The 26,347-nt window shown below is 37.4% G+C and overlaps 1 protein-coding gene across 14 annotated transcripts in view; it reads left to right on the top strand.

Moving 5' to 3' along the window:
* The window catches only part of CAB39L (calcium binding protein 39 like), a 215,585-nt gene that overhangs the window by 31,190 nt on the left and 158,048 nt on the right, over positions 1-26,347 (top strand). For all 14 annotated transcript variants that reach the window (XM_073212677.1, XM_073212675.1, XM_073212673.1 and 11 more), the window contains 2 exons: positions 4,415-4,556; positions 5,935-6,099. In XM_073212677.1, the coding sequence (XP_073068778.1) occupies positions 4,446-4,556; positions 5,935-6,099 (276 nt within the window). In that variant the 5' untranslated portion in view covers positions 4,415-4,445. The remainder of the gene's footprint in view (positions 1-4,414; positions 4,557-5,934; positions 6,100-26,347) is intronic.

Genomic DNA, 26,347 nt, shown 5'->3' with positions numbered 1-26,347 from the left:
ACATTATACATGCTAATCATAATACCCCCTTTCTTCCCCGTCCTTATCCCTCACTACCCTCCCATTCTCCCCAGTCCCTTTCCCTTTGGTAACTATTAGTCCCTTCTTGGATTCTGTGATTCCGCTGCTGTTTTATTCCTTCAGTTTTTCTTTGTTCTTATACTCCACATATGAGTGAAATCATTTGGTATTTTTCTTTCTCTGCTTGGCTTATTTCACTGAGCATAATACTCTCTAGCTCCATCCATGTTGTTGCAAATGGTAGGATTTGTTTTCTTCTTATGGCTGAATAATATTCCATTGTGTATATGTACCACATCTTCTTTATCCATTCATCTACTGATGGACACTTACGTTGCTTCCATTTCTTGGCTATAAATAGTGCTGCGATAAACATAGGGGTGCATCTGTCTTTTTCAAACTGGGCTGCGGCATTCTTAGGGTAAATTCCTAGAAGTGGAATTCCTGGGTCAAATGGTAAGTCTATTTTGAGCATTTTGAGGAACCTCCATACTGCTTTCCACAATGGTTGAACTAATTTACATTCCCACCAGCAGTGTAGGAGGCTTCCCCCTTTCTCCACATCCTTGCCAACATTTGTTGTTCTTAGTCTTTTCAATGCTGGCCATCCTTACTGGTGTGAGGTGATATCTCATTGTGGTTTTAATTTGCATGTCTCTGATAATTAGCAATGTGGAGCATCTTTTCATGTGTCTGTTTGCCATCTGAATTTCTTCCTTGGAGAAGTGCCTATTCAGATCCTCTGCCCATATTTTAATTAGATTATTTGCTTTTTGGTTGTTGAGGCACATGGGCTCTTTATATATTTTGGATGTCAACCCCTCATAGGATATGTCATTTATGAATATATTCTCCATAGTGTAGGATGCCTTTTTGTTCTACTGATGGTATCGTTTGCCATACAGAAGCTTTTTAGTTTGATGTAGTCCCACTAGTTCATTTTTTCTTTGGTTTCCCTTGCCCAAGGAGATATGTTCATGAAAAAGAGTTTTGCCTGTGTTTCCTTCTAAGAGTTTAATGGTTTCATGAATTATATTCAGGTGTGCGATCCATTTCAAGTTTACTTTTGTGTATGGAGTTACAAAGTAATACAGTTTCATTCTCCTACATGTAGCTGTCCAGTTTTGCCAACATTAGCTGTTGAAGAGACTGTCATTTACCCATTGTATATCCATGGCTCCTTTATCATATATTAATTGACCATATATGCTTGGGTTAATATCTGGACTCTCTAGTCTGTTTCATTGATCTGTGGGTGTGTTCTTGTGCCAGTACCAATTGTCTTGATTACTGTGGCTTTGTAGTAGAACTTGAAATCAGGAGCAGAATTCCCCCCACTTTATTCTTCCTTCTCAGGATTGTTTTGGCTATTTAGAGTCTTTTGTGGTTCTGTATGAATTTTAGAACTATTTGTTCCAGTTCATTGAAGAATGCTGTTGATATTTTGATAGGGATTGCATTGAATCTGTAGACTGCTTTAGGCAGGATGGCCATTTTGACAATATTAATTCTTCTTAGCCAAGCGCATGGGATGAGTTTCCATTTGTTAGTGTCCTCTTTAATTTCTCTTAAGAGTGTCTTGTATTTTTCAGGGTATAGGTCTTTCACTTCCTTGATTAGGTTTATTCCTAGGTATTTTATTCTTTTTGAAGGAATTGTTTTCCTGATTTCTCTTTCTGCTAGTTCATCATTAGTGTATAGGAAAGCAACAGATTTCGGTGTATTAATTTTGTATCCTGCCAACTTTGCTGTATTTTGATATTAGTTCTAGTAGTTTTGGAGTGGAGTCTTTAGGGATTTTTATGTACAATATCATGTCATCTGCTAACAGTGACAGTTTGACTTCTTCCTTACTAATCTGGATGCCTTTCATTTCTGTGTTGTCTGATTGCCATGGCTAAGACCTCCAGTACTATGTTGAATAAAAGCAGGCAGAGTGGGCATCCTTGTCTTGTTCCTGATCTTAGAAGAAAAGCTTTCAGTTTTTCACTCTTAAGTATGATTTAGGCTGTGGGTTTGTCATATATGGCCTTTATTATGTTGAGGTATTTGTCCTCTATACGTATTTTTTTGACAGTTTTTATTATGGTTGGGTGTTGAATTTTGTCAAATGCTTTTTCAGCATCTATGGGGATGATCATGTGATTTTTGTCCTTCTTTTTATTGATATAGTGGATGGTGTTGATGGATTTTTGAATGCTGAACCATCCTTGCATCCATGAGATGAGTTCCCCTTGATCATGGTGTATGATCCTCTTGATGGATTTTTGAATTCATTTTACTCACATTTTGTTGAGGATTTTTTTCATCTATTTTCATGAGGAATATTGGTCTGTAGTTTTGTTTTTTTTGTTGTGTCTTTACCTGGTTTTTGTATTAGAGTGATGCTGGCTTCATAGAATGCTTTTTGAAATATTCCCTCCTCTTCTATTTTTTGGAAAACTTTAAGGAGAATGGGTATTATGTCTTCTCTAGATGTCTGATAGAATTTAGTGATGAATCCTTCTGGTCCGGGGGTTTTGTTCTTGGGTAATTTTTTCATTACCAATCAATTTCATTGTTGGAAATTTTTCTGTTCAGATTTTCTGTTTCTTCCTGTGTCAGCCTTGGAAGGTTGTATTTTTCTAGAAAATTGTCCATTTCATCTAGGTTATCTGGTTTATTTTCATATAATTTTTCATAGTATTCTCTAATAATTCTTTGTATTTCTATGGTGTCCATAGTGGTTTTTCCTTTCTCATTTCTGATTATATTTAAATCTCTTTTTTTCTTAATAAGTCTGGCTAGGAGTTTACCTGTTTTGTTTATTTTCTCCCAGGACCAGCTCTTGGTTTCAGTAATTTTTTCTGTTGTTTTAGTCTTCTGAATTTTATTTATTTCCTCTCTGATCTTTATTATGTCCCTCCTTCTTCTAAGTTTGGGCCTCATTTGTTCTTCTTTTTCCAGCTTCAATAATTGTGAATTTAGACTATTCATTTGGTATTGTTCTTCCTTCTTTAAATAAGTCTGTATTGCTATATGCTTTTCTCTTAGAAGTGCCTTCACTGCGTCCCACAGAAGTTGGCTCATGGAGCTGTTGTTTTCATTTGTCTCCATATATTGCTTGAACTCATGTTTTAATTTGGTCATTGATCCATTGATTATTTAGGACCATGTTGTTAAGCCTGCATGTTTGAGAGGCTTTTTGTTTTCTTTGTACAATTTATTTCTGGTTTTGTAGATTTGTGATTGAGACGTTGGTTGGTACAATTTCAGTCTTTTTGAATTTGCTGAGGCTCTTTTTTTTGGCCTAGTATGTGGTCTATTCTGGAACTTGAATGAAGTTGCACTTGAGAAGAATGTATATCCTGCTGCTTTTGGGTTGAGTGTTCTATAGGTGTCTGTTAGTAGTATTCTATTTTTGTTTTAAAGTATATTTACTTCTATATGTGTAGAAAATGTTCAGGAGGAATATAACCAAACTAATAGAGTTATCATCTCTGGGCATTTGGTTAATGAAAGTCTTTGATTTATTACATCAGATTTCTGTAATGTTTGAAATGTTATATTTATAAATATAAAGTAAGTAAATATGCCTCTACGAATTGGAGCCTTCAATTATGTTTTTTTCCCTAATACTTATATTTTTAGTACACAATGACAGCTGTATTTGGCTTTCTCTGCTCTGTGTAAATTGGTATTCTCAAAAACAAGAATTAGAATTCCTTTTTCCTTCTCCTCCCCTCCCACCATGGTAACCCTCATTTCCAGTGATTATGGCTAGCAGAATATCTGAAGAGTAAATAAAAAACAGTTTCTCAAAACTTTTACATTTCAGCTTTGTGATTGCCATGGAGTAGCATGCTTTTAAATATTGCTTTTCCACAACATATAGATCATAGTTCCACTTTTGGTTTACATGTTTTATTTTGTCTATAATTATAATCATCGTAATCATCACACTGTTTAGTCAAAATATGTAGTTTTAAATCAGCTTATTCTCTAAAAGTACTACTTTTCCCATTTCTGTATAATCCTTTTGTGTATGTTGTTAAAAAATGTTAAACTTTGAGTAAAAAGTTTCCAGGCAAAGTTTTGTAAATGTCTTTCTTAATGTGGAATGGGGGGGAGTTGATACTATGGGTGAATGTAGTAACCACATTGTTTTTCATGTGAAACCTCTGTAAGAGTGTATATCGATAATACCTTAATAAAAAAATCTATCTTAAAATATCTTATATATGTTTAAGTTTGGCATGCAACTTGATGAAACTCATTTTAGTTTGGCCAATTTTAATGTTTCAAATTACTAATTAACCAAATTAAGGTTATTGAAAATTTGTAAGACACTTTTTTTATAACAATTTAATCATGTTAAGAGTTAAATTCATAGTTTTTGTTTGTTTGTTTGTAGCATTCCATATTGGAAGAGGAGATTTCTGTAGATGAAAAAAATGCCTTTCTTTAGTAAATCACACAAAAATCCCACAGAAATCGTGAAAGCTCTGAAAGACAACATGGCCATCTTGGAAAAGCAAGAAAAAAAACCAGACAAGGTATGAGCTAAAGCAAAAATGTTATTAGAAAGCATATATATTCCAAGACCAAAATCCAACATAAAAGCTTGATGAGGAATTCCAAAATGGTCTGTGATGTGCACATAGGGTCTCTATACATTCATTTAAATTGACTTCAGGTTTTATGCAACTGATAATTGTTGATTCTGTTGTCTTATATTCTTGGATTACAATCTCCAGCCTCTGACCAACTTTGGATCCCTCAGACTACAGAACTTAAAAATCTAAGGAGTTATACTGGTATATAATGTTAGACTGGCATCAAAGGTAAAAAGCTTTTGTTTAAAGATCAACTGATTGAAATCCTCTACTATGGTGCAATCTCATTTTTAACATTGTTTTAATGTCCTAATAAGAAGGGTTTCATCACAGGGAGAACTTTTTTGTATTTTTGTTATTCTTTCTAAGGGGTGTTAAATCATACATATTTGATTTCTTAAGTGACTAGTTTATGATAAGATTCGAGATATGTATACACTAAACTTGAGTTCATAGTATTTTTCTGTACCAGTGTATGATACATCCTCTTTACTTGTAAGGATATAGAAATATTTTTTTTATTGTGTACCCTGTAAGGGATGTAAAAATGTATTTGTAGTTCTAGTGTACCATGTAATATTGAGTGAGATATTGGCCCAAACAGAAGGAAGGAATGACCTTCATAAAACGGTAGATCTAAATGGCAAAAGAAACAAAAAAACATGAAAAGATACCCATTTTCATTAAGAATCAGAAAGAGTCCAATTAAAACTATAATACATTCATATTATACACCTACTATCTTGGCAAAATGAAAAGCTTTTACAATTCAGTGGTTTTTAGTATATTCACAGGTTGTACAACCATCACCACTGTGAAGTTCTAGAACATCTTACCACCCCAGAAAAGGGTTGTAGTACTGTACTAATTAGCATTCATTCCTCATTCTTCTCTCCCCAGGCAGTAGCACCTACTACTCTACTTTCTACTTCTATAGATTTTTCTCTTAGGTTTAAAATATAGGGAGGTGTTTTTTTTTTTAAGTTTCATAGGTACCAAAAAGGTAATGATTATGTGTAAGGGACAGGTGGATTGACAAAGATTATGGGTTTTGACAAGTTATAATTAACTTAAAAAAAGTTTGTTTCAATTTATGTTGGCTAAGTAGAAATCAGTGGAAATAATTTTATATAAATAAATTTTAATAATCTTTTCCAAAATAAGAAAAGCAATGTCTACAAAATGGTATTTTGTTTGTTTGTAATGGTATAGTGTTCATTGATCATAAGTAAAGAGGGCCTAACAAGTGGTTTTTTTGTTTGTTTATAGCCCAAATGTTTTAATTTCTCTTAACTCTTAGCATCATTTTCGTCACCAGGCTTCAGAAGAAGTGGCAAAATCACTGCAAGCAATGAAAGAACTTCTGTGTGGGACAAGTGACAAGGAACTCCCAACAGAAGCTGTGGCTCAGCTAGCACAAGAGCTCTATAATAGTGGACTACTGGTGACACTGATAGCTGACCTACAGCTGATAGACTTTGAGGTAAGCTGTCATAAAAGGTACAACTGTAAATATTTGACTTTATTTTTTGTTATTGTTAATATATTATTTTAAAATTCAGTGTTTTCCTACCTCTACTCTTATTTATTCAGTTTGCAGTACTTTTCATCACCATGCCTTATTTATTGTAAAATTTGAAGGTTACAAATATATATTTTTAAAAAGTAAAAAGGTAGGAGGAAACTCAAGATGGTGGCATGAGAGGTGAGACAGAGAATTCCTCCCAAAACCATATATAGTGTGAAAATATAGTGAATACAACTAGCCCTAAAACAGCAACAGGAAAGAATTCTGCCCCAGACTGCATACAGACCTCATGAACAGAGCAGACCTCACAAAACAGGGTAGTGTAGGAAAGCCTTGATCCAGCAGGACCCAAGCCCTTCCCCCAGCTCAGCTCACCAGCAGGAGGAAGAGAAACAGCATGGAAGGGGAGGAAGCCTAAGACTGCTGAACACCCAGCCCTGGAGGTCTGCTTTGGAGCACAAACCTACATTGAGTGGTGCTTTGGAGGTTGGTGGTGTTGGGGAGCTGGGATAGGAGGAGTGCTTGAGAGACTGAGATTCCGGCCATTTGTGGAGGATGGGGATCCACATCCGGCTGCTCTGGGATGAAGGAAAGGCAGGTGGTATGAGAGGCTGCCTAGCAGTGAGAGGACTGCTGAAGGGGCAGGGTTTACACGGAGGTTGCTATGTGGGAGAAGGAATAGGTGGACAAGGATGTCTGTGCACACTCTGTTCAGCAGGTTGGGTACTTTGATGAGCCTCAGGCGTTCCATACTCCTGGATGGCTACTCAGCTCTGAGGCCCCCAACTGTGACACACAGCCTGCAGTGCCTTCCTCCTGGCCTGCTGGAACCTGCTCGCAAACCAGCAGTCACTAGCTGAAGTCATGCCAGCAAGAGGGAGGCCCTGCCTACAACAGCTAGAGACGCCAAGCACAGAGGCTCACTCCCTGTGCTCCGCCCACTGGCTCTGAGACAGGAACTGCAGCCAGGAATCAGGAAAGAGCTCTTTCTTCCTCTCAGGCACCAGCACTGCTCCCCTACGACTCCAAAACTCACTCGAAGGGCAGATCAGCTCCGGACACAGGAGCTTCTGGGCACCAGAGGACACCACATAGAATTATGAAACATCAAAGGAACCTGGTTCAGACAAAAATCTCACAAACTAAATGGGCCAAATGAAACTGAACTCACTAATCCTCCTGAAAGAAAGTTCAAAATCAAAATCATAAACATGCTCATGGACGTTCAGAAAAATATTCAAGAACTCATGGATGAATTTAAGACATAGATGCAATCATTAAGAAATTCCATATCTGAAATGAAACATACAATGGAGGAATTTAAAAGAAGATTAGATGTAGTAGAAGAGAAGGTACATGGAATAGAAATTAGAGAAGAGGAATACAAATGAAATTCCATATCTGAAATGAAACATACAATGGAGGAATTTAAAAGAAGATTAGATGTAGTAGAAGAGAAGGTACATGGAATAGAAATTAGAGAAGAGGAATACAAAGAAGCTGAGGCACAGAGAGAAAAAGGGATCTCTAAGAATGAAAGAATATTGAGAGAACTGTGTGACCAATCTGAACAGCAATATCCGCATTATAGGGGTACCAGAAGAAGAAGAGAGAGAAAAAGGGATAGAAAGTGTTATTGAGATAATTGCTGAAAACTTCCCCAATCTGGGGAAGGAGATAGTCTCTCAAGCCATGGAGGTGGACAGATCTCTCAACAACACAAGGGACCCAAGGAAGACCACATCAAGAAATATAATAATTTAAATGGCAGAGATCAAGGATAAAGACAGACTTTTAAAAGCAGCTACAGAGAGAAATAAGATCACATACAAAGGAAAACCCATCAGGCTATCATGAGATTTATCAACAGAAACCTTAAAGGCCAGAAGGGAGTGGCACAATATATTTAATACAAAGAAGCAGAAGGGCCTCAAATCAAGAATACTCTACCCGCCAAGGTTATCATTTAAATTTGGAGGACGGAATAAACAATTTTCAGATAAGCAAAAGCTGAGAGAATTTACCTCCCACAAACTACCCCTACAGTGCATTTTGGAGGAAGTGCTATAGATGGAAGTATTCCTAAGGCTAAATAGATGTCACCCAAGGGAAAGACAAGAGTACAGAATAAGATACCTAACATATAAAGAATGGAGGATGAAGAAAAGGAGGGAAAAAAAAGAACCTTTAGGTTGTGTTTGTAATAGCATACCAAGGGAGTTAAATTAGATTGTTAGATAGTGCAGGAATTACCCTTGAACCTTTGGTAACCATGAAGCTAAATCCTGCAATGACAGTAAGTACATACCTATCGATAATCACCCTAAATGTAAATGGTGTGAATGCACCAATAAAAAGACACACAGTCACAGAATGGACAAAAAAACAAAACCCAACTATATGCTGCCTACAAGAGACTCACTTTAAACTGAAAGACATACACAGACTGAAAGTGAAGGGATGGAAAAAGATATTTCATGGAAGTAATAGGGAGAAAAAAGCAGGAGTTGCATTACTTGTATCAGACAAAATAGACTTCAAAACAAAGAAAGCAACAAGAGACAAAGAAGAACATTATGTAATGATAAAGGGGTCAGACCAACAAGAGCATAAAACTATTATAAATATCTATGCACCCAACACAGGATCACCTACATATGTGAAACAAATACTAACAGAATTAAAAGGGGAAATAGAATGCAATGCATTTATTTTAGGAGACTTCAACACACCACTCACTCCAAAGGACAGATCAACCAGACAGACAAAAGGAAAGAGACAGAGGCACTGAACAACAATGAATTAGAACAGATGGACCTAACAGACATCTACAGAACACTTCATCCAAATGCAACAGGATACACATTCTTCTCAAGTGCATATGGAACATTTCCAATAATAGATCATATACTAGGCCACAAAAAGAGCCTCAGTAGATTCAAAAAGATTGAAACAGTACCAACCAGCTTCTCAGATCACAAAGGTATAAAACTAGAAATAAAGTGTACAAAGAAAATGAAAAAGCTAACAAACACATGCAGGCTAAACAACATGCTACCAAATAATCAATGGATCAATGACCGAATAAAAAAGGAGATCAAACAATATATGGAGTCAAATGACAACAATAATTCTACACTGCAAAATCTGTGAGACATAGCGAAGGCTGTGCTACGAGGGAAGTATACTGCAATACAGGCCTACCTCAGGAAAGAAGAACAATCCCATACGAACATGCAAACTCACAATTAACAAAACTAATTTTGTTAGTTTTAGTTAGTCAACCAAAAAAAAGGATGAAAGTATAGAAAAGGAAGAACAAATGAGGCCCAAAGTCAGTAGAAGGAGGGACATAATAAAGATTAGAGCAAAAATAAATAAAATCAAGAAGAATAAAATAGAAAGACTCAATAAAAGCAGGATTTGGTTCTTTGAGAAAATAAACAAAATAGATAAACCCCTAGCCAGACTTATCAAGAAAAAAACAGTCTACACACATAAACAGAATCAGAACTGAGAAAGGAAAAATCACTGTGGACACTACAGAAATACAAAGAATTATGAGAGAAGAGTATAAAGAATTATATGGTAACATACTGGATAACCTAGAAGAAATGGACAACTTTCTAGAAAAATACAACCTTCCAAGGCTGGCCCAAGAAGAAACAGAAAATCTGAATAGATAGATTACCAGCAAAGAAATTGAATTGGAAATCAAAAAACTACCTAAGAAGGAAATTCCTGGACCAGATGGTTTCACTGCTGAATTTTATCAAATATTTAGTGAAGACCTAATACCCATCCTCCTTAAAGTCTTCCAAAAAGTAGAAGAGAAGGGAATACTCCCAAACTCATTCTATGAGGCCAATATTACTCTAATACCAAAACCAGGCAAAGACACCACAAAAAAAGAAAATTCCACAGCAGTATCCCTGATGAACATAGATGCAAAAATACTCAACAAAACATTAGAAAACCGAATACAAAAATACATGAAAAAGATCATCCACCATGATCAAGTGGGATTCATCCCAGGGATGGTACAACATCTGAAAATCCATCAAGTTCATGCACCACATTAACAAAAAGAAGAACAAAAACCACATGATCATCTCCATAGATGCTGAAAAATCATTTGACAATATTCAACATTAAATTCATGATATAAACTCTCAACAAAATGGGTACAGAGGGAAAGTACCTCAACATAATAAAGGCCATATATGACAAACCCACAGCCAACATCATACTTAATAGTGAGAAGCTGAAAGATTTTCCTATTAGATCGAGAACAAGACAAGGATGCCCACTCTCCCCATTTTTATTCAATGTAGTCCTGGAGGTCCTAGTCATGGCAATCAGATAACACAAAGAAATAAAAGGCATCCAGATTGGTAAGGAAGAAGTCAAACTGTTCCTGTTTGCAGATTACATGATATTGTATTTAAAAAACCCTAAAGAATCCACTCCAAAACCACTAGAACTAATACCTGAATTCACAAAGTTGCAGGATACAAAATTAATACACAGAAATCTGTTGCATTCCTGTACACTAATGATGAAATAGCAGAAAGAGAAATCAGGAAAGCAATTCCATTCACAACTGCATCAAAAAGAATAAAATACCAAGGAATTAAACTAACCAAGCATATGAAAGACCTATACTCTGAAAACTACTAGACACTCATGAGAGAAATTAAAAAGTATGCCACTTAAATGAAAACACACCCATGCTCATAGATAGGAAGGATTAATATTGTCAAAATGGCCATCCTGCCTAAAGCAATCTACAGATTCAATGCAATCCCTATCAAAATACCAACAGCATTCTGCAATGAACTAGAGCAAATAGTTCTAAAATTCATATGGAACCACAAAAGACCCTGAATAGCCAAAGCAATCCTGAGAGAGAAGAATAAAGCGGGGTGAATTATGCTCCCTGACTTCCAGCTCTATTACAAAGCCACAGTAATCAAGACAATTTGTTACTGGCACAAGAACACACCCATAGATCAATGGAACAGACTAGAAGGCCCAGATGTAAACCCATGCATATATGGTCAATTAATATATGGTAAAGGAGCCATGGATATATACAATGGAGAAATGACTGCCTCTTCAACAGCTCGTGTTGGCAAAACTGGACAGCTGCATGTAAGAGGATGAAACTGCATCATTGTCTAACCCCAAACACAAAAGTAAACTCAAAATGGATCAAAGACCTCAATGTAACTAATGAAACCATACAACTCTTAGAAGAAAACATAGGCAAACATCTCTTGAACATAAACATGAGCAGCCTCTTCATGAACATATCTCTCTGGGCAAGGGAGACTAGCAAAAATGAATAAGTGGGACTATATCAAATTAAAAAGCTTCTGTACTGCAAAGGACACCATCAGTAGAACAAAAAGACATCCTACATATGGGAGAATATATTCATAAATAATATATCTAATAAGGGGTTGACATCCAAATTATATAAAGAGCTCATGCACCTCAACAAACAAAAAGCAAATAATCCAAATAAAAAATGGGCAGAGGAGCTGAACAGACACTTCTCCAATGAAGAAATTCAGATTGCCAACAGGCACATGAATAGATGCTCCACATCCCTAATCCTAAGAGAAATGCAAATTAAAACCACAATGAGTTGTCACCTCACCCCAGTTAGGATGGCCACCATTCAAAAGACAAACATCAACAAATGTTGACAGGTATGTGGAGAAAGGGGAACCCTCCTACACTGCTGTTGGGAATGTAAACTAGTTCAACCATTGTGGAGAACAGTATGGAGGTTCCTCAAAAAACTCAAAATAGAAATACCTTTTACCCAGGGATTCCTCTCAGGAATTTACCCTAAAAATGCAGGAGCCCAGTTTGAAAAAGACATATGCACCCCTATGTTAATCGCAGCACTATTCACAACAGCCAAGAAATGGAAACAACCTAAGTGTCCATCAGTAGATGAATCAATAAAGAAGATGTGGTGCATATACACAATGGAATATTACTCAGCCATAAGAAGAAAACAAATCCTACCATTTGCAACAACATGGATGGAGCTAGAGGCTATTATTTTCAGTGAAGTAAGCCAGGTGGAGAAAGACAAGTATCAAATTATTTCACTCATCTGTGGAGTATAACAACAAAGAAAAAACTGAAGGAACAAAACAGCAGCAGACTCACAGAACCCAAGAATGGACTAACAGTTACCAAAGGGATAGGGATTAGGGAGGATGGGAGGGAAGGGAGGGATAAGGTGGAAAAAGTGGCATTATGATTAGCACACATAATGTAGCATTGGGGGTCACGGGAAAGGCAGCATATACAGAGAAGACAAGTAGTGATCCTATAGCATCTTAGTATGCTGATGGACAGTGACTGTAATGGGATATGTGGGGGGGGACTTGATAATAGGGGGAGTCTATTAACCATAATGTTCAAGTAATTGTTCATTAATGATATCAAAAAACAACAACAAAAAACGCACCTCTACTCTTTGATGTTTCAAAACACAATATGATAAGAAATCAGAGGATGAAAGTGTATTGCATGTTAAGAGTTGATGCGTTCATTCATAGGCCTGTGTACCTTGCAAAACTGGGTGGATTCAAAGTCAACTGTTGAGGCTGAATTAGAAAGCAGCTCAAAGAAATAGAAAACTTTCTAGTGTGATAATTTAATTTGTTATGATTATTTCTTGCTCTGTTTAAAACAATCAGCAAAAAAAGGCTCCAGTATAAGCTTCCCGTCAACCCATTTCATGATCCTGAGTTTTTGAAAATTTCTGACCCTTTTTAAAAACAATTTTCTGTTCCCTTGTCCTGATTAAAGTGGTCCTTCATCTTTAGTTTTATTCCTGTAAAAGGAAAAATCATAAAGCCTTAAGGTACAAGCTTTGACTATACCTCATGCATTTAGCAATTCAAAATGCTTACCATGTGTGTAGAGAATTGATCTATTTGGTTGTTTATGTATTTTGCACCTGTCATTAGACAAATTAAGGTAGAGAATTTATAATGACAGGTTTTAATACTGTATCATATTGAATGAAATTTTATGTTATTGTTACCCTATTGTCCTCTTTAAACTAATGAACAGAAACTTTAGAAACATTTATCTTATAAGGGGACATAATTTGTGGGTCATTAAAAATGGCACTTGATATCAGGCCTTTAATCAGAAGGGTGACCTGTTGTTTATATTCTCCCTTTAAAAATTAAGACAATGACCATTTATTTTGATCTTACCATCCTTTTTGAGGAATGTAATCTGTCATAGGATAAAGACTGCTAATGCCATGTGTAAAAATGTTTTGTCTGCCCAGCTGCTCTGCTTTCAGGGAATTCTCCCTCCCTCCCCACCCATGTGACAGTGGAACCAACAATTTTGTGCAGCATGACATCCTGCCCAGCACACACTGATTGGCCTAGTATTGACACCTGACCAAAGCAGGCCTGAGTATTTTTGCATGATTCTAGACCTAGAACTGAGATAGAACCCCAGTCTTTACCCAGGAGCTAAAGATGTTATATGTAGTTTCTGCATCACTGTCCAAGTTTCCTACCATGTAGGCTAAAGATGTAGAGGAAGCCAGCCTACAGAGAAAGACTGAAAGAAGAATGAAGAAGATAGGTAAAGAGATGGAGTGGTCAGGGTGTGGGGGAGCTCCCCAGTGGAATACATGTAATATGTAAACTTAATTATACACGTACACCTCATTTTATTGCTCTTCACTTTGTTTCATAGATACTAGGTTTTTTACAAATTGAAGGTTGTGGCAACCCCGTGTTAAATAAGTCTGTTAGTGTTATTTTTCTAATAATACTTGTCTACTTTGTGTCTCTATGTCATATTTTAGTAATTCTTGCAATATATCAAACTTTATTATTATTATTATTATTATTATTACATTTGTTATAGTGATCTATTATCAGTGATTACAACTTGCTGACTTGCTTTATTACATTATATATTAGCATAACATAACATAATATATCATTTACATAATATACCTGTTTTGTTATATTTATTCATTTGACTTGCTTTACTGCAATATTCACTTTATTGCAGTGGCCTGGAACTGAACCTGCAATATCTCTGAGGTATGCCTGTTACTTAAAAATATTTGAGAGCGGCTAATTTTGAGCTAGCCTGTGCTCAAGTTCTCTGAAACTTTCTCAATATCTATACATTAGCTTAGTTTGAATGTTAGTCCCCTGCAAAAGAGTCCTTTTTTTTTTTCAAAAGAGTCCTTTTAAGCCATGTAGTGAACAGCTCCCTGCTCCTGAGACTGCTCTGCCCATCTAGTTCTGCTACTGAAATTCAGCACAGTCGTTTGCCCTACCTACCTTATCTCTCCCCACCTCACAGCCCCAAGCCAACACATACAGAGCAGAATAGAAGAGTCTGTGACTTCAGTGGATGTAATTATGTTTCTTTTTTTAATTAAATAATTTATAAGCAGCAACAGTCTCCCTCTTTGATACACAGTTTTATGATATAGAACAACTCCATCACCCCCCAAAATTCTCCCATACGCCTTTGTAAACATCTCCTTTTCCCATCCCCAACCTCTGGCAATCACCAATCTATCTTCTGTGTCTGTATTTTTGCCTTTGCAAGTCTGTCTTCTTTCACTTACTATAGTGCATTTGAGATTCAGCCCTATTGTTACCAAGTATCAGGAGTTTGTTCCTTTTTATTGCTGAGTGTTGTTCCATTGCGTAGTGTACCACAGATCATTTGTCCATTCCACAGTTGAGAAATATTTGGAGAATTTCCAGCTTTCAGCAATTGCATATGAAAAGAAAGCTCTATGACCATTTTATGTAGTTTTTTTGGTGTGTGAATTTAGATTTTTAGTTCATTTGAATAAATACCTAGGAGGATTGTTATGTAGTTTCAGGGTTTTTTTGTTTGCTTTTGGCTTTCATTTTTTAATTTTAGCCATTCCAGTAAGTGTTGATGGTTTATCACTGTGTATCATTTGCTTTTCCCCTAATGACTGATGATTTGAGCATCTTTTCATGTGTTTATTTGCTGCCATATTACTTCTTCTGAGAATGTCTATCCAGATCTCTAGCCCTCCTTTTATTTGGTTGTTAAATTTGGGGAATTCTTTATCTTTTGCTTACAAGTCAGTGATGCAGTTTTAAAGTTCAGTGTCTTCTTTTCCAATCCCTTCCCTCTTTTACTCTCTCATTTGCCTTTTCCCACTTCTGTTGTCAGTGAAGGGTCCTCTTTATCAGCAGTTACTTCCTTTTTTAAAAATAATATACAGTCTTATTTTAGTTTCAAGTATACAACACAGTCGTTCAGCAGTTACCCGTATTATTAAATCCTCACTCCCACTAAGGACAGCTACTATCTGTCAACATAGGAAGATGTTACAGATCCATTGTCTTCTCCACGCTGTACTGCTATCCCTGTGATTAACCTACACTGTGATTGAGAATTTTGTGCCCCTTGATACCCCTCACCCTTCCCACCTACCCGCCCTAACTCTCCACCTTGGTAACCACCAGTCATTTCTCAATGTCTATGAGTCTAATGTTGTTTTGTTCCTTCTGTTTTGCTTTGTTTTTATATTCCACAAATAAGTGAAATCATATGGTTATCTGTCTTTGCCTGGCTTATTTCACTGAGCATAATTCTAGATCCATCCATGTTGTTGCAAATGGCAGTATTTCGTTTCTTTTATGGCTGAATAATATTCCATTGTGTATATGTAACACATCTTCTTTATCCATTCATCTACTGATAGACACTTAGGTTCCTTCTTGTCTATTGTGAATAATGCAGCAGTCATATAAGGGTGCATATATCTTTTCAGATCAGAGATCTTTTTTTTTCTTCAGGTAAATTCCTAGGAGTGGAATTGCTGGGTTAAATGGTATTTCTATCTTTCTGTTAGTTTTTTGAGGAATTTCCATACTGCTTTTCACAGTGGCTACACCAATGTACATTCCCATCACCAACAGTGTAGGAGGTTTGTCTTTTTTCTACATCCTTGTCAAACTTGTTATTTCTTATCTTTTGTATAGTGGCCATTCTGACTGGTGTGAGGTGATATCTCATTCTGGCTTTGATTTGCATTTCCCTGATGATTAACAATGTGGAACATCTTTTCCTGTGCCTATTGGCCATCTGTATTTCTTCTCTGGAGAAATGTTTGTCCAGGTTCTTCTCCTGGTTATTTGTTAATCAGGTTATTTGATTTTTGGGTGTTGAGTCATATGAGTTCTTTATATATTTTAGGTGTTAACCCCTTATCAGATGAGTCATTTACAAATATATTCTCCCATACTGTAGGATACCTTTTTGTTCTATTGATGGTGTTCTTTGCTGTACAGAAGCTTTTTAGTTTGATATAGTCCCACCTGTTCATTTTTTATTTTGTTCCCCATGCCCAAGGAGATGTGTCTAAGAAAAAATTGCTCATGTTTATGTCTAAGAGATGTCTGCTTATGTTTTTTTTTCTCCTAAGAGTTTTATGGTTTTATGTCTTACATTCAGCTCTTTGATCCATTTCAAATTTACTTTTGTGTATGGAGTTAGGCAGTAATCCAGTTTCATTCTCTTATGAAGCTGTCCAGTTTTCCTAACATCAGTTATTGATGATGCTGTCTTTTCCCCATCGAATATTCATGGCTCTTTTATCATATACTAATTGACCATAGATGCATGGGTTTATTTCTGGGGTCCCTCTTCTGTTCCATTGATCTATGGGTCTGTTCTTGTGCCAGTACCATATTGCTTGGATTACTGTAGCTTTGTGGTATAGCTTGAAGTCAGAGAGCATAATGCCCTCAGTTTTTCTCTTCTTTCTCAGGATTGCTTTGGTTATTCCGGGTCCTTTGTGGTTCCATGTAAATTTTAGAACTATTTGTTCTAGTTCATTGAAAAATGCTGTTGGAATTCTGATAGAGATTACATTGAAATCTGTAAATATCTTTGGGCAGGATAGTCATTTTGATGATATTAATTCTTCCTATCCATGAGCATGGGATAGATTTCCACTTATTGGTGTCTTCTTTAATTTCTCTCATGAGCATATTATAGTTTTCAGAGTATAGGTCTTTCACCCCCTTGGTTAGGTTTATTTCTAAGTATTTTAATCTTTTTTTTGCAATTATAAATAGAATTGTTTTCTTGATTTCTCTTTCTGCTAGTTCATTGTTAGTATATAGGAATGCAACAGATTTCTGTGTATTAATTTTGTATCCTGCAACTTTGCTGAATTCAGTCATTAGTTCTAAAAGTTTTTTGGTGGAGTCTTTAGTGTTGTGTATGTATAACATCATGTCATCTGTGAATAGTGACAGTTTAACTTCTTCCTTACCAATTTGGATGCCTTTTATTTCTTTGCATTATCTAATTGCTGTGGCTGTGATCTCTAGCACTATGGTGAGTAAAAGTGCTGAGAGTGGACATCCTTGTTTTGTTCCTGATTTTAGAGGAAAAGTTTCAGCTTTTCACCATTAAGCATGATGTTAGCTGTGGGCTTGTCATATATGGCCTTTATTACATTGAGGTATGTACCCTCTATGCCCATTTTGTTGAGAGTTTTTATCATGAATGGATGTTGAATTTTGTCAAATGTTTTTTCAGCATCTGTTGAGATAATCATCTGGCTTTTATCCTTTTTGTTAATATAGTATTTGCTATTGATTGATTTATGAATATTATACCATTGTTTCATCCCTGGAATAAATCCCGCTTGGTCGTGATGGATGATCCTTTTGATGTATATTTTCATTCAGTTTGCTAATATTTTGTTGAGAAGTTTCACATCTATGTTTATCAGGGATATTCGTCTGTAATTTTCTTTTTTTGTGGTGTCTTTGCCTGATCTTTATATTATAGTGATGCTGGCCTCATAGAATGAGTTTGGAAGTATTCCCTCCTCTTCTAATTTTTGAAATACTTAAGATGGATAGGCATTAGCTACTCTTCAAATGTTTGGTAGAATTCAGCTGTGAAGAATAGGTCCTGGGATTTTTTTATTGGAGTTTTTTGATTGCCAGTTCAATTTCATTCCTGGTAATTTGGTCTGTTGAGATTTTCTATTTCTTACTGGGTCAATCTTGGAAGGTTGTATTTTTCTAGGAAGCTGTTTTCTTCTAGTTGTCCAGTTTGTTGGCATACAATTTGTCATAGTATTTTCTAATAATTCTTTGTATTTCTGTGGTATCTATTGTGACTACTACTTCTTTGTTCCTGATTTTATTTATTTGTGTACTCTCTCTTTTGTTCTTGATAACTCTGGGTAGGAATTTATCGATTTTATTTATTTTCTCAAAGAACCAGTTCTTAGTTTCATTAATTTTTTCTATTGTTTTATTCTTCTGTATTTTATTTATTTCTGCTGTGATCTTTATTATGTTGTTCCTTCTATAACTTCGGTTTTCTTTTCTTCTTTTTCTAGTTTCTTTAATTGTGAGTTTAGACTGTTTATTTGGGATTGTTCTTGTTTCTTGAGGTCGGCCTGTATTGCTAGGTACTTCACTCTTAGGTTGGCTTTTGTGGCATTCCATAAATAATTGGACTGTTGTATTTTTGTTTTCATTTATCTTCATGTATTGCTTTATTCTGTTTTAATTTGGTCATTGATACATTGATTATTTAGAAGCACATTGTTTAGTCTCCACGTGTTTGTAGGCTTTTTTTTCTTTCTCTAATTTATTGGAAGTTTCATATTGTGGTCTGAGAAGTCAGCAGTTACGCTTAATTTTTGTGACTGCTGTTCATTGCTTCTTTCTTCCCTCTTTTTCTCCTGTTTGATTCTGGATAATACTTCATACATTCATTCTGCAAGTAACTGTGGAGCATCTCATGTCAGGGCTGACCTCTTTGAATTTGCCAGCTAACACAAGTACCTCTTCAGTTTTGATATCTGATCAAGTTATATTATATGCCCTCACATTTAATTGCTAATTTATAATACTTTTGGTCATTTCTAGATGTTCCTTCATTATCATCAAGATGTTTTTAGAGGTTTTTTTTTCTTTTCTGGCCACTTGTAATTCAGAGTTTGAGACCTGGCTGTCTGAGGGTTGCTGAAGACTGTTTTTGAAATAGTTAAGATTTTACTCCTTACACATTAGATATACTGTGATGAATGAATATCTACAAATGTTACATATTTTATAGAAACCATCATTTATCATCTTGTATCTGTTTAAATTTTCTCTAATTCTTTAAATTCTGATCCTTTTCTCTGTTTCGGGAAGCTATCTCTGGTGGCAGAACTTGCTTTTGTTATCCACAGGGGGCTTCCTTTGCCTTTGCACTTATTTGCTAATGAACTAGAAGAATGTTTTCCTCTGTGTAAAAGTTGGTAGAGTTCTGTGGTACTTCATTTCTACTGTTCACTGGAATGCCATATGGAAATGTTCTGTGGCATTTTACTGGGAAGTATGAAAAACACCCACTTACAACATTTCAGAGAAGATTGATATTCTGCAGTATTACTGTAGAGTCTAGAAATGTTTGAATAAAACAGATGACTTCTTTCATTTTAAATTTCATTTATTTTTAAAGCTATACCACTTTTATACCACAAATATGTTCTTTATCATGGGCATAAGTGAAATACAGGTACTAGGAATATTTCTTAGTATTTTAAACTTATGAGTGCAACTGATTGTAAAGTCCTTTCAAATTGAAGGCTCACCTCCTAATTTTCTATTAAGATTTGGATTTTGCATAGTGTTTTTTCTATCCCCCACACCATGTGTACTAAACATAATACCCCTCAATCCCCTTCTCCCTCCCTCTCCACCCACCCTCCCACACCCCTCCCCTTTGGTAACGATTAGTTCATTCTTAGAGTCTCTGAGTCTGCTGCTCTTTTGTTCCTTCAGTTTTGCTTCATTGTTATACTCCACAAATGAGGGAAATCATTTGGCATTTGTCTTTCTCCACCTGGATTATTTCACTGAGCATAATGTCCTCCAGCTCCATCCATGTTGTTGCAAATCGTAGGATTTGTGTCTTTCTTATGGCCGTGTAGTATTCCATTGTGTATATGTACCACATCTCCTTTATGCATTCATCTACTGATGGACACTTAGGTTGCTTCCATATCTTGGCTATTGTAAAAAGTGCTGTGATAAACATAGGGGTGCATATGTCTTTTTTAATCTGAGAACTTGTATTCTTTGGGTAAATTCCAAAGAGTGGGATTCCTGGGTCAAATGGTATTTCTATTTTTAGTTTTTTGAGGAACCTCCATATTGGTTTCTACAATGGTTGAACTAGCTTACATTCCCACCAGCAGTGTAGGAGGGTTCCCCTTTCTCTGCATCCTCACCAGGATGTTCTTAGTCTTTTCAATGCTGGCCATTCTTTCTGGTGTGAGGGGATATCTCATTGTGGTTTTAATTTGCATTTCCCTGATGATTAGTGATGTAGAGCATCTTTTCATGTGTCTGTTGGCCATCTGAATTTCTTCTTTGGAGAACTGTCTCTTAATATCCTCTTTCCATTTGTTAATCAGGTTATTTGCTTTTTGGGTGTTGAGGCATGTGAGTTCTTTATATATCTTGAATGTTAACTCCTTGTTGGATATGTCATTTACAAATATATTCTCCCATACTGTAGGATGCCTTTTTGTTGTGTTGATGGTGTCCTTTGCTGTACATAAACTTTTTAGTTTGATGTACTCCCATGAGTTAATTTTTGCTTTTGTTTCCTTGCTTGAGGAAATGCGTTCAGAAAGAAGTTGCTCATGTTTATATTCAGGAGATGTTTGCCTATGTTGTCTTCTAAGAGTTTTATGGTTTCATGACTTACATTCAAGTCTTTAATCCATTTCTTGTTTACTTTTATGTATGGGATTAAACAATAATCCAGTTTCTTTCTCTTGCATGTAGCTGTCCAATTTTGTCAACACCAGCTGTTGAAGAGGCTGTCATTTCCCCATTGTATGTCCATGGCTCCTTTATCATATGTTAATTGACCATATATGGTTAGGTTTATATCAGGGCTCTCTAGTCTGTTCCATTGGTCTATGGGTCTGTTCTTGTGCCAGTACCAAATTGTCTCGATTACTGTGGCTTTGTAGTAGAGCCAGCATTGAATTTTATCATTTAAAAAATTACTGTCATTTTGGACCAAGATGGCAGTGAAGTTCCTGAATTTCCTTCTTCCCTTGGACACACAGAGTGCAGTTACGTATGCACTTTTCCAGCTTAGCTGTGACATGGAAAGCATAACTGGAGAACACTCTTTAATAGTTTAGGTGAAAGATGAAGGCCAAAACCAGGGCCATAGTAACTGATAATGGCATTCCATTCTTGTCCTTATTTTCTGTGTAAACAACTCCAGTTCAGTCCAGGGCTTCAACTGGAGAAGCAGGCTAGAAGCAGACTTGAGTATGTGAGAGTGAAAGTCTTATAAAGATTCTAAGAAGCTCTATCCAAGATTTACTATAGTTTGTCTGCTTCAGGCTACTGGAACTGAGTGGTCCTATTTGCCTAGGGTAGATATGATTTCTTACTATCACATAAGTCAAATATATCCACCTAATAGAAAATTTATTTTAAAATGCATCAGGGTGGATGGGGAATGGATAAATGGACAAAAAAACAAAAAGGAATTTGATTCTAACCTACATATGCTAAAATCCGTATTTTCTTCATCTATATTCCTCTCCTTATTTGTAAAGATTTAAAAATGTTAATCATAATTTGCTTCTCATATAAAGCTAAAAGGTAAAAGAAACATAAGGGATTCAATTATGTCATATTCACTACTATTTTTTATTATTCTGTGCCATTTCATCTACTATTGTGGGAAATAGTCTTTAATTGTTCATATTTCCCAGAGTGCAAATCCTGTGGGAAGGAGATGCAACCATTTTGTAGACTCTGTGTTTGAGTGTTTGAAAGCACAGCTGACTAAAAATACATGAAACGCGGGAGCCAAGATGGCGGCGTGAGTAGAGCAGTGGAAATCTCCTCCCAAAAACACATAGAGCTATGAAAATATAACAAAGAAAAATCTTCCTAAAATAGAAACCACAGGACACAGGACAACATCCAGACCACATCCACACCTGCAAGAACCCAGCGCCTTGTGAAGGGGGTAAGATACAAGCCCCAGCCCGGCGGGACCCGAGCGCCCCTCCCCCCGGCTCCCGGCGGGTGGAGAGAAACCGGAGCAGTTTTTTTTTTGGCGAGCGCTTTTTGGAAGCCTTAGAGGGACGGGCCCCCGTTGCTGGGGAGGCAGGGTGGCGGGACCGGTGAGGAGGTGCCTGGGAACAGCGCCGGAGGACAAAGAATATCCCGCGTTTCTCCCTGCGAGACCTGGGGGCGGGTGCCTGAGACCGGTGCCTGAGGACGGAGGAGGTCACGCGTTTTTCCCCTTTTTTTTTTTTTCTCTTTTTGGCAAGCGCTTTTTGGAAGCCTTGAAGGGACGGGGACCCCAGTGCTAGGGAGGCACGGTGGCGGGACTGGTGAGCGGGTGGCTGGGACCGGCGCCTGAGGACAAAGAATATCCCCCATTTTTCCCTGCGGGACCGGTGGGCGGGTGCCTGAGACCGGCACTTGAGGACAGAGGAAATCGCGCGTTTTTCCCCCTTTTTTTTTTCTCTTTTCTGCGAGTGCTTTTTGGAAGCCTAAAAGGGACAGGGACCCCGGTGCTAGGGAGGCAGGGCGGCGGGACTGGTGAGCGGGTGCCTGGGACCGGCACCTGAGGACAAAGAATATCCTGCATTTTTCCCTGTGGGACCGGTGGGTGGGTGCCTGAGACCAGCACCTGAGGACGGAAGAAATCGCGCGTTTTTCCCCTTTTTTTTCTCTCTTTTTGCCAAGTGCTTTTTGGAAGCCTTGAAGGGACAGGGACCCCGGTGCTAGGGAGGCAGGGCGGCAGGACTGGTGAGCGGGTGCGTGGGACCAGTGCCTGAGGACAAAGAATATTGAGCGTTCCTTCCCTGCGGGACCGGTGGGTGGGTGCTTTTTGGAAGCCTTGAAAGCTAGGGAGACAGGGCAGCAGGACCAGTGCGCGGGTGCCTGGGACCGGCACCTGAGGAAAAAAAAAAAAATCGCGTGTTTTTTCTTTTTTTTTTTTCCTTTCTGTTCCCTCTCTCATTGTTGCTGTTGTTGTTTTGGTTTGGAGAGTGCTTTTTGGAAATCTTAAAGGGGCAGGACAGGTCACTTAGACCAGAAGCAGGGAATCTGGGGATCTCTGGGCACTCTAACCCCCTGGGCAGCAGGGAGCACAGAGGCCCCTTACGGAGATAAATAGTCTCCTGGCTGCTCCCCCTCTAACGGGGCTCCACCATTTTGGAGGAACAGCCCCAGCCAGGCCAAGCCCACAGCAACAGTGGAGATAAACCCCAAAGCAACTGGGCAGGAAGCAGAAGCCCTGTCTGCGCACAGCTGCCCAGCACAAGCCACTAGAGGTCGCTATTCTCCCAGGAAAAGGCTACAAACCAACAAGAAGGGAAGCTCTTCCAGCGGTCACTTGTACCAGCTCTGCAGACTATCTCTATCACCATGAAAAGGCAAAACTACAGGCAGACAAAGATCACAGAGACAACACCTGAGAAGGAGACAGACCTAACTAGTCCTCCTGAAAAAGAATTCAAAATAAAAATCATGAACATGCTGACAGAGATGCAGAAAAAAATGCAAGAGCAATGGGATGAGATGCAGAGAAAAATGCAAGAGCAGTGGGATGAGATGCAGAGAAAAATGCAAGAGCAGTGGGATGAAGTCCGGAAGGAGATCACAGATGTCAGGAAAGAGATCACAGAAGTGAAACAATCCCTGGAAGGATTTATAAGCAGAATGGATAAGATGCAAGAGGCCATTGAAGGAATAGAAGCCAGAGAACAGGAACGTATAGAAGCTGACATAGAGAGAGATAAAAGGATCTCCAGGAATGAAACAACACTAAGAGAAATATGTGACCAATACAAAAGGAAAAACATTCGTATTATAGGGATACCAGAAGAGGAAGAAAGAGGAAAAGGGATAGAAAGTGTCTTTGAAGAAATAATTGCTGAAAACTTCCCCAAACTGGGGGAGGAAATAATCGAACAGACCATGGAATTATACAGAACCCCCAACAGAAAGGATCCAAGGAGGACAACACCAAGACACATAATAATTAAAATGGCAAGGATCAAGGACAAGGAAAGAGTTTTAAAGGCAGCTAGAGAGAAAAAGGTCACCTATAAAGGAAAACCAATCAGGCTAACATCAGACTTCTCAACAGAAACCCTACAGGCCAGAAGAGAATGGCATGATATACTTAATGCAATGAAACAGAAGGGCCTTGAACCAAGGATACTGTATCCAGCACGACTATCATTTAAATATGATGGTGGGATCAAACAATTCCCAGACAAGCAAAAGCTGAGGGAATTTGCTTCCCACAAACCACCTCTACAGGGCATCCTACAGGGACTGCTCTAGATGGGAGCACCCCTAAAAAGAGCACAGAACAAAACACACAACATATGAAGAAGGGAGGAGGAGGAATAAGAAGGGAGAGAAGAAAAGACTCTCCAGACAGTGTATATAACAGCTCAATAAGCAAGCTAAGTTAGGCAGTAAGATACTAAAGAAGCTAACCTTGAACCTTTGGTAACCACGAATCTAAAGCCTGCAATGGCAATAAGTACATATCTTTCAATAGTCACCCTAAATGTAAATGGACTTAATGCACCAATCAAAAGACATAGAGTAATAGAATGGATAAAAAAGCAAGACCCATCTATATGCTGCTTACAAGAAACTCACCTTAAACCCAAAGATAAGCATAGACTAAAAGTCAAGGGATGGAAAAACATATTTCAGGCAAACAACAGTGAGAAGAAAGCAGGGGTTGCAGTACTAATATCAGACAAAATAGACTTCAAAACAAAGAAAGTAACAAGAGATAAAGAAGGCCACTACATAATGATAAAGGGCTTAGTCCAACAAGAGGATATAACCATTCTAAATATATATGCACCCAATACAGGAGCACCAGCATATGTGAAGCAAATACTAACAGAACTAAAGAGGGAAATAGACTGCAATGCATTCATTGTAGGAGACTTCAACACACCACTCACCCCAAAGGATAGATCCACCGGGCAGAAAATAAGTAAAGACACACAGGCACTGAACAACACACTAGAACAGATGGACCTAATAGACATCTATAGAACTTTACATCCAAAAGCAACAGGATATACATTCTTCTCAAGTGCACATGGAACATTCTCTAGAATAGACCACATACTAGCTCACAAAAAGAGCCTCAGTAAATTCCACAATATTGAAATTCTACCAACCAATTTTTCAGACCACAAAGGTATGAAAGTAGAAATAAATTCTACAAAGAAAACAAAAAGGCTCACAAACACATGGAGGCTTAACAACATGCTACTAAATAATCAATGGATCAATGAACAAATCAAAATAGAGATCAAGGAATATATAGAAACAAATGACAACAACAACACTAAGCCCCAACTTCTGTGGGATGCAGCGAAAGCAGTCTTAAGAGGAAAGTATATAGCAATCCAGGCACACTTGAAGAAGGAAGAACAATCCCAAATGAATAGTCTAACATCACAATTATTAAAACTGGAAAAAGAAGAACAAATGAGGCCTAAAGTCAGCAGAAGGAGGGACATAATAAAGATCAGAGAAGAAATAAACAAAATTGAGAAGAATAAAACAATAGCAAAAATCAACGAAACCAAGAGCTGGTTCTTTGAGAAAATAAACAAAATAGATAAGCCTCTAGCCCAACTTATTAAGAGAAAAAGAGAGTCAACACAAATCAACATAATCAGAAATGAGAATGGAAAAATCACGACAGACTCCACAGAAATACAAAGAATTATTAAAGACTACTATGAAAACCTATATGCCAACAAGCTGGAAAACCTAGAAGAAATGGACAACTTCCTAGAAAAATACAACCTCCCAAGACTGACCAAGGAAGAAACACAAAAGTTAAACAAACCAATTACAAGCAAAGAAATTGAAACAGTAATCAAAAAACTACCCAAGAACAAAACCCCGGGGCCGGACGGATTTACCTCGGAATTTTATCAGACACACAGAGAAGACATAATACCCATTCTCCTTAAAGTGTTCCACAAAATAGAAGAAGAGGGAATACTCCCAAACTCATTCTATGAAGCCAACATCACCCTAATACCAAAACCAGGCAAAGACCCCACCAAAAA

Source organism: Manis javanica, chromosome 9, assembly GCF_040802235.1.
Source record: "Manis javanica isolate MJ-LG chromosome 9, MJ_LKY, whole genome shotgun sequence".
NCBI classification, from domain to species: domain Eukaryota; kingdom Metazoa; phylum Chordata; class Mammalia; order Pholidota; family Manidae; genus Manis; species Manis javanica.
This window is presented reverse-complemented; position numbering and strand designations above follow the sequence as displayed.